Raw genomic sequence first — 9,283 nt, forward strand, 5'->3', positions numbered from 1 at the left:
GTCTGATTTATAATAATAATTAATTTTCATTACTAGTAATACTAAATGATTATTAATTATCATTTTAATTACTAGATGATTTTTAATTATAATTTTTAATTACTAATAAAACAAAATAATTTTTAATTGTGATTTTTAATTAAAAATATTTTAGTATTATGAAAAATTATAATTCAAAATCATAATTCAAAATCATTTAGTATTTCTATTAATTAAAAATTATAATTAAAAATCATTTAGTATCATATAGTTATTTATAAGTAGTATTTTTAATAATACTTGTAAATAATACTTAATATTACAATTAAGTTAATAATTATTATAAGTTTTAATATTTTTAATAATGTTCACAAAATTTTGAATAGTTAATAATTTATTTTCAAGTTTTAATATTATTAAAATTATTTAGGGATTTAGGGTTGAAGAAGATGTTTTGGAGGTTTCACAATAATAACTATTACTAGTCAATTATGTTAAGAAAAATTTAAGTGGTCTAGTGGTTTGAGCCTTACATGTGTGTGTCTATAGTCATGGGTTTGATTCCACCCAGATTTTATTTTTTGAAAGATTTTTAAACGACGTTGTTTTGGACTTAACGGAGATTAGAGACGGCAGTTAACTCCGTTTAATCATTCCGTTATCCGAGTTAACGTCGTGCTTAATTTGGTTTAGTCAAACTAAATTGATGTTTAAAATGGCTAGTCAAATTAAGTTGGTGTTTTAAATGGTCCAAGAGAAAGTTCAGGCTTTTTTTCAACCAAATTTGAAAGTTCATGATTTAAATGACAATTTTCCCTATTTAAAACTGGTGGACTCTTTTGGAATATCAGCTTGTGGGCTTCCTGTTTAAAAGAATTATTGGACTATCTCTCTTACCGCTCTTTATGAGATTACGACACATTTCCATTCCGCCAAAGTTTGCTTCCGACATAAATATGCAACGACCGTCCCAAATTGATAGGATTGATAATCAGTTTGCAAGAAATCATTGATAAAGCTTTGATCTCCACCGCACAAGAATAGTCCACCAATGCAATAATAACAATGAGAGGATGAGGATGTTGTGTAGTGGTGACAACTCAAAATCAACATTTTGTTTGAATGAGAAAATACATTATTTTTTTGACATTGTTGAGGTCTTTAGGAATATTTGATTACGTAATTAAATCTGTCTATATTTATGTTGCTAAAGGCATATAAATAAGAAAGCAAACTAAAAAAAAACGAGAGGGGGTTGGTGATCGGAATGGAATCACGATTCACGCGTGTTATACCCGTCTTCAAAAGCATTCAAATTTAATTAAAAAGGTTGCATTTATTACCCCAATCACATTCTCTCCTATATTTTCGCATCTACCAAAATCGCAAATCTCACTTAAAATTTTTGTTTTATCCTCAAATCTCACTTATAATACCCAGGCCCGTTACAAAACTATCGCAGAACAAAAACTGTTATCTTCCATCTCAGCACCATACCCTTTTTTCGTGCGTGTTTGATGTTTTGAACACATTCCTCATATACTGTACTTGGGCCTTCACTGCTCTCTATTGTTCGATCCACCATCTCAAAGCTCCGTTTGTTATTCGTCGAGGATACACGGTAAGATTATCTTCCCTACTTTACTGTGAAAATAGAAACCGCTAGGGCTCCGGGAAGATCCGAGTGATCTGAGTTTTACTTCTTTTCTTTTTACTGAATCACGAGGACTGAGGAGAGGAGACGCTCCTCGAAAACGTCGTCGTTCTATTTTGAATATATGAGCAGTTGAACTACTATGATGTAATTAGATCGTCGTTCGAACTTCACGCTGGGGGTTTTGATTTTCCCGATACTCTGAAAACGCGTTGCCGACAAGTTGTAAATTAAAAAAAAAAAATCGAGTTTGAGTCTTCGGGCGAGTTCGCGCGGTTGTATTTGAGAAGGAGTTAGCTAGCGCGGTGGTTCGTTTTATACTTTGAATCCGAATCGCTACCTTTTTGTGTATTTTAGGTTCCGCTCTTGTCCCTGGTTAAATGATTGGTTAGGTTTCGTTAATGTTCCAATCATAGAGAGAGAGAGAGAGAGAGTTTTATGATTCTATCGATCTGACTTTGCTTTCCTTTCTGTGATTTTTGTCACAGCAACCATGAATATGCCGCTGTTGGATATTCAACCAAGGACACTCAAGTTTGTAGGTACGATGATGTCTCAAGGAACTCATTCTTATCACTTGCTTCTACGATCCTGTTACTTTTAAGACTACTACTAACAGTTTTTTATTTTATTTTTAATTATGTAGTTGATCTGAAGAAGCAGAGTACCTGCGTGGTTCAGCTGACCAATTCAACCCATCTTTTTGTTGCTTTTAAGGTCCCTCTTCTCTCTAGACACACTATTTTTTCTTCTCTCTAGTTTTCTGGCTTCAGGATAAGCTGATGATACCTTTGATAAAAAAAATGAGAAAATATAGTTTCTCTGGATAAGACTTCCTAAGTTTTTTTTTTTTTTGGTTTTGGTTATTTTGACAGGTCAAAACTACATCACCGAAGAAGTACTGTGTCCGTCCAAATGTTGGCGTTGTGGCACCAAACTCATCTTGTGAATTCTCCGGTATGCCCAAATTTCACCTTTCGAACAATGCTTTTGAATTTCTTGCACCTACATACATTTCTTTGGTTTTGGGTGGGATTAAGGTGTTGCATGATGTCAAGCTACTGGCGTGGGATATGTTTGAAATTTTGCATAGCTTTGTCCTTTCGTTGCTCGAATTTAAAACAGCTTTTTGGACACTGTCTTAGGATCCTACGCTTTCAGAGTTCAAAACTGCAGTTGTCTGTCTAAAATGAAAACTGGAGTTTCTAGCTAATCAAGTTTTTATGTAACTGCAGTGATTATGCAAGCTTTCAAAGAGCGACCTCCAGATATGGTTTGCAAAGACAAGTTCTTAATCCAGAGTACTGCTGTCCCTGAGGAAACAACTGATGAAGACATCACAGCTAGCATGGTAAAAAATCCTGAAATTTCGGTTATTTGGTCCTGTTCAAGTATGTTGTCCGTATATTTTAATTCGTTTATTTCTTTTCAGTTCTCCAAAGCGGAAGGCAGACACGTTGAGGAAAACAAACTGAGAGTCACTCTCGTGATGCCCTCTGACTCACCTGAACTCTCTCCAATTAAGGGGACGCTGAAGCAGGAAGCAGTGTTTGAAGATTCCATCCTCAAGGATCGATTACATGGTCAATCAGAGACTCTTCCTCCACAATATGTAAGAAGAGTATTTCGTCCTTTTCACAACCAAGCTTTTTTTTTTAGATTTTGGTAATATATGAAGAGTAATTGTCAAGCAGTGTGTGTAGTTCTTTTCCACTAAGTCCAATTTAGCTTAGCATATGATCACATTTATTGGGTCAAGTAGGTCATTTCTTATTCTTGTCTTTTTTTTTTTAATCGTTATTTTTCTAGGAGAGGGAGATTGTAAAGGACCCTAGGATGGTTGGGGATGATGAGTTAAAGCCACCAAGGAAGGGCGTCATGGAGTTTACTGAAAATGACATAAAGGCAACTAAAGGTGGTGGCTACGATACATTGAAAATGGCAAAAGAAGCTGAATTCGATCCTATTAGGTCTCATAATGATGCAGATGATGAAAGGGGGATAAAGCCAACACATAATTTGGATGCTCACACGAATATGGCCATGGATCTTTCTGGGGATCAAGGGTTTGCTAACTCAGCCAACAGCGTGACTTATCCTGAAGAACCAAAGATGCATAGGGACAGAGACGTTCTACAGCTGCAGAAAACAGATGCTCAGAATATCAGAGCATTGGATGAGTATAAGTTGGTTAAAGACATCGAGGAGATGAAGCTGAAAGTCAATGCTCTCGAATCCAAGCTAAAACAGGTTTGGTTGTCAAATACAGAGGTCCATGACTTATGTGCAATCTTCTATGAACTGTTAACGAGTTAAAAACCTAATGCAGGCTGATTCAACCATTTCGAAGCTAATGGAGGAGCGGTCTATAAGCTCCCAAAATAGAGAAAGCTTGCAACAAGAGCTGGTGAGAGTAGTTTGTAGGGACTGACTTACATAGCTGTTTCTTTTTATAAAGAGTAATAAACAAAGCTTGTATTTATGATGGTGATGCAGGTGGAACTGAGGACAAAGAAGATAGTGAAAGAAGTGCACATTGGGTTCCCTCTGCTGTTTGTATGCGTGGTGGCATTCATCAGCGTTGTTATCGGGTATTGTCTGCGCACTTGACTTGCTCGGTCTCTCCCTTTATATCTCTTAGCAAGTTGTGCAGTCAGAAAATATAGACAAAGGAAGGGAAAACTTAATGATTGGTCTCGTTTTGGTCATAATGATGTTTCTCCAGGCACCTTTAAGATGAATTATTATAGACTGTATAGCGTTGAGTGTTAGTTGACACAAATGGACATATGGTATGATGATGATATGCTTTGTTCTCTACTCTTTTACTTTCTATTTTGATAAAATTAATAAAGATAAAATGATAGTTGTAAGCATTGGCATGAAAAGTATATTACAAAGAGAGAACGCAAATGGTAAATTTTATTTTCTTTCGAAAAAAGGGGTAATGTTATTGGTTGTACATGTAAGGGGCAACGGGTAGTGCGTGATACATGTACAAGAAAAGACATCCATCCAGAGAGGCAAGCAAAAAATGTAACTTTATTATATATATGTTTTAACTGTATATGAAAAGTTGTGTGATTATGGTTTTCAATTTTGTTTCAAGCTACACTAAATTCTGCACTTGATTTTGAGGTCCCAGTTGCAGTGAATGATTCCCTTTAATCATGGAGAAAATCAATGTAAAATTTCCTGTTTTCATGTCACACTTTATGTTTACCACGTACACCCCATCACAACTACTATCACCAAAATGTCATATAGCTTGCAAGTCTTGGTTAATACATGCACGGATCCTCCATCAACTCCCAAATAAGTAAAGTTACGAACGAAAGTTCCATATCAAGCATTTTTTTTCCCCGAGACACTGTATTATTCACATACAATATGTTATAGAGTTCCTTTAAAGGCAATATTCGATGATAAATAAACTTGGTTAATCGTTTACTAAATAATTCAGTAACGTTTTATCAGAGAAGATAAACATTTTTTATGGAGCTCAAAACTATCTATGTTAATTTGACTACGCAAAATAAAGGCAGAGTGACTCGTGAGCTTGGTAGATACAAAAGAGGTTGTCAAGAAAAGCAGGTCTGAAAGTTCTTCCCTCTTCTTTAAGTCACCCAATTAATTTTACATATATACATACACATATTGCATTAAATTCATTTATGATAATATACATATTCACACATCTATAAAGATCAGCATAATTAAAACTCTACAGATCTAGAGAGAGAGATAAAGATGGGGAGGCCTCCATGTTGTGATAAGATAGGGATCAAGAAAGGACCATGGACTCCTGAAGAAGACATCATTCTTGTTTCTTACATCCAAGAACATGGCCCTGGAAATTGGAGATCTGTTCCCACCAATACTGGTGATACATATAGCATTATGTTAACATATTTTCGTCTTGTGTGTTTTTGTTTATTTTGTTGTTTTCATGTGTCCTGATGATGTTTGTATATTTGGCATTTTAAAAGGGTTATTGAGATGCAGCAAAAGCTGTAGACTGAGATGGACTAACTATCTGAGACCTGGAATTAAACGTGGAAACTTCACTCCTCATGAGGAGGGAATGATCATTCACTTGCAAGCCCTATTGGGTAACAAGTAATCTCATTACGCAACATCTCTTCATATTTTAAATGTTTTTTGGTTAATTATAGTATTGATGACATGAACCCTAACTTGGCTTATTGTCTACATATGGTTGAATTTAAGATGGGCGTCCATAGCTTCATATCTACCACAAAGAACTGATAATGATATTAAGAACTATTGGAACACCCACTTGAAGAAGAAGCTTAATAAGTCTGAGAGTGAAGAGAGAAGCATTTCAGAAAACATCACGTTGCAAACTTCAGCCGCAAGAAACACCATTAATCATAGATCTACCTATGCTTCAAGCACTGAAAACATTTCTCGCCTTCTAGAAGGCTGGATGAGAGCATCCCCAAAGAGCAGCACGGCGAATTTATTGGAACAAAAGCTGCAAAACGGGAGCAACGATCTCATGGATCACCACAATGATCAGCCTCCATACGAGCATGTAGAAGGTTCTTGGGATCATGGATTCCATGTTCACCCAAAGATCTCAGAGGAAAACGTTAAATGCGATCTTGATGTTCAAGAAGATGGTGATGGTGATGGTGATGGTGATGATCATCATAATGCTACTCCACCATTGACATTTATTGAGAAATGGCTTTTGGAGGAAACAAATACTGGTGGTCAAATGGAGGTGATGAGTCCATTGATGGAGCTCTCTAGTATGCTTTAATTTCGGAGATGTCCCCCTCACTCTTTTTTCTTTCTCCCTGTGAATCTTATTAATGAGGCTACTAATTTTATAGATACACAAATAAAGAAACCAAAATACATAATATCATATGTATTTTTGGTTTCTGTAATATATATTTTGTTAATGATCACTGCATAAGTTGTAACTGATCTGAATTTGTCTACTCATTTATCAATCTGTAATATTATATTTAGAGGTTAAATATTATGTTATGTTACGTAAGTCACATCAATTGATTACTACATGGTGTGTTTATTTTTTGGAAAAAAACTACATGGTGTGTTAGGAGGTTGATCAAATGGAATGTGAAAATATCTTGGGAACTCTCGTTTCTTATTAGTCCATGATGGATGAGAGTTGTAATTTAAAGCATTATATCATACACGAAAACGTGTTAGCTTTATATTTGAAGAGATTAGAAATAATGATGAATGTAGGCCATCCAAACTGAAGATGGTTAAACGTATATGAAAGAGATGAACCCACACGTCATTAACGCTGAACATCCTCTAATAATGGCTCTATACAGAAGCCACTTTCTCCTCTCAAACTTATCGAAAATTTTAAGCATTAACTTCGAAAATAGTTTAGCATTTATATAAAATGCAAATGTATTTCTTCTTACGTTTATCAATTCATCATACGCAATGGGAACATATCATCTTGTTCGTCCATTACGAGTAGGTGATAAGGTTAGAACATGGGCCTAGAGCCGACACTGACAATAAGTTGGTCAAGCTTGGGTTTGGGCCAAACCAACTTATGGCAGCGATTTTTCTAATCAGTAGCCGACTTCACCGTCCACCTTCACTTTTCAATCTTCGCCTACCATCTAAAAATGATTACTCGTTTAAAGACTACCAAAACGTTATTATGTTAATAAAAAGGTATAATTATTAGAATTATTACCACCAATACTGCCAATTGTCAAAGCAATTTCTAATCTGTTTCCACCATGTTTAGTGTTTTGGTTTGGTCAATCAGATAGATCTCATTCAATGTTTTAAAAATGTTTTATTTATTTATTTAATATTTGATAGTTTATTGTTGACTACGTCAGTCCTAGCTGGGTCTATGTATGGGTTCGCCTTTTCTCGAGTATTTTCTTTAAAAAGTATTATAAATGGAATCAAACAAAGCACAGTAAGTAGCTTTTGGCATTATTGTACTTTCTGTGATCAAAACATTCGATCCAAAAAGAAATATACTTCTACTGACTCTGGTGATCCTTCCTACCTCATGATCAAAAGGTTAGATTTTGATATACAACAAAGAGAGATAATAAGCTTATGTTTTTGTTCTTGATTCATACATAAACTTGTGGGTCTCTTGATGCTACTATTCATCTTCTTTTAGTATATCTTTCTTAAGCTAGCTTTGTGTGATCATTCTATTATAATTTTGATTCCTTTTTTTCCCCAAAACTTGTAAGTTGAGCTGTTAGTTGTTCTTTTAGATCTCTTTGTTGTAGCAAACACTTGATCTATAGTACTAGTTCAATTGTATTAAAAAAAATAGTTCTGTTTGGAAAGATTGATCTTCTACTGTGGAAATAGACTTTAAGACAAAGATCACAAGCTTAACTTCTATGTATGCTTGGTTTTGTTTTGGTCAACGTTTCTCTTCTTGTCTCTGTTTATAGTCTTAACTAAATATTTGATATGCGTTTCGTTGATGCAGATTTGAAATCTGCTATTATTGATTCTTGATCTTATATGCTGTTGCCAAGAACACGGATACTACACAGATGTCTCCAGCAAAATCTCAGTCCGGTTCACGGAGTTTAACAAGAGCTTTGGCACTAGCCTTCAATGAGTGGCTGCTGATGGTCATGCTCTTTGCTAACTCCATATTCACCTACGTGATCACGAAGTTTGCAGATTACTCCCAGCTCCAATCTCCATGTCTTATATGCTCAAGGCTTGATCATATCCTAGGGAGGACAAAGCAATTGAAGGAATCTCATTGGGACATGTTTTGCTCAAAACACAAATCAGAAATCTCGTCGTTGGTTTACTGTCACGCTCATGGCAAGCTTGTAGACGTCCGAGGAATGTGTGAAGCTTGTCTTTTCTCTTTTGATACAACCAATAAGTCCAGTTCTGAAAGCTACAAGTTACTGGTTGGGAAGCTGGGTGAAGACTCTAACAGTGATCAAAGCACAAGTCCAAGAAACTGCACATGTTGTAATCAGATGTGGATACCACAAGTTGGTTCTGCTGGTGAGGTGTTGTCTAAACCGGAAACAATATCCAAGATTGGTTCGGTTGGTGATGTGAGAACCGGGAAACAAACTAGTACATCAAAGAAAAGTGTCAGGTTCAATGATTTGCCTCACGTTGGGTATACTGAGCTCAAGATTCATTCAGATACAGAACCAGAAGATGAATTTTTTGAAGATGAAGGTGTTGCAGTTAAAGAAGATGATCATAGGCTTCTTCAGAACGTGGACCTGGAGACTCCTCCAGTTATCACCTTGCCTTATGATCTGGCTACTGATAAGCTGATAAATCTTGACTCAACTTTGCAGCCTTTGGTGGAAGTTCATTTTTCAGGTAATGATGTTCCTGAAACATCAGAGAAGGTGTTGAAGGAGGAAGAAATCATGTCATTAGGTGATAGTTTCGTGACGTCGCACATGGAGCATTCTGCAGCTGTTATGAAGGAGAAGGAAGATTTGGTTCACGTCCAAGATACTTCTTTAACGCTGGATTCTAAGGAAGTTCCTGCAGATACCTTAGTGCAGGTGAGTGAACTTATTGGAGTTAATGGTGTGTCTGAAACATCAGAGAAGGTGTTACAGGAAGAGGAGATCATACCATTAGATCATCTTATCTTAA

At 35.8% G+C, this 9,283-nt stretch overlaps 3 protein-coding genes across 7 annotated transcripts; all 3 read left to right on the plus strand.

Annotated features, from left to right (window-relative positions):
* Window positions 1–1,218: 1,218 nt before the first annotated feature.
* LOC130507022 (vesicle-associated protein 2-2-like) lies at window positions 1,219–4,509 on the plus strand. 5 transcript variants are annotated; one of them, XM_057001732.1, is made up of 10 exons: window positions 1,219–1,990; window positions 2,122–2,175; window positions 2,280–2,350; window positions 2,509–2,590; window positions 2,869–2,984; window positions 3,066–3,245; window positions 3,443–3,548; window positions 3,621–3,883; window positions 3,963–4,040; window positions 4,130–4,509. In XM_057001732.1, the coding sequence occupies exons 2-10, from the start codon at window positions 2,127–2,129 to the stop codon at window positions 4,241–4,243; spliced, it is 1,059 nt and encodes a 352-aa protein (XP_056857712.1). In that variant the 5' UTR covers window positions 1,219–1,990; window positions 2,122–2,126; the 3' UTR covers window positions 4,244–4,509. The 5 variants fall into 5 exon arrangements, with proteins under 5 accessions (XP_056857712.1, XP_056857708.1, XP_056857707.1 ...); XM_057001728.1 differs by having other exon boundaries at window positions 1,219–1,600; window positions 1,766–1,990; window positions 3,443–3,883; XM_057001727.1 differs by having other exon boundaries at window positions 3,443–3,883.
* An 828-nt stretch (window positions 4,510–5,337) lies between these two features.
* Window positions 5,338–6,669, plus strand: LOC130507023 (transcription factor MYB60-like). The gene is made up of 3 exons (XM_057001733.1): window positions 5,338–5,516; window positions 5,623–5,752; window positions 5,864–6,669. The coding sequence occupies exons 1-3, from the start codon at window positions 5,384–5,386 to the stop codon at window positions 6,420–6,422; spliced, it is 822 nt and encodes a 273-aa protein (XP_056857713.1). The 5' UTR covers window positions 5,338–5,383; the 3' UTR covers window positions 6,423–6,669.
* An 868-nt stretch (window positions 6,670–7,537) lies between these two features.
* LOC130507021 (myosin-binding protein 1-like) lies at window positions 7,538–9,279 on the plus strand (the record flags this gene model as incomplete). Its single annotated transcript, XM_057001726.1, has 2 exons — window positions 7,538–7,693; window positions 8,124–9,279. A coding segment is annotated over exon 2 (1,089 nt), but the record flags the coding sequence as incomplete, so codon positions are not given.
* Window positions 9,280–9,283: the final 4 nt, after the last annotated feature.

This window comes from Raphanus sativus, unplaced genomic scaffold (genome assembly GCF_000801105.2).
Source record: "Raphanus sativus cultivar WK10039 unplaced genomic scaffold, ASM80110v3 Scaffold3914, whole genome shotgun sequence".
NCBI classification, from domain to species: Eukaryota; Viridiplantae; Streptophyta; class Magnoliopsida; order Brassicales; family Brassicaceae; genus Raphanus; species Raphanus sativus.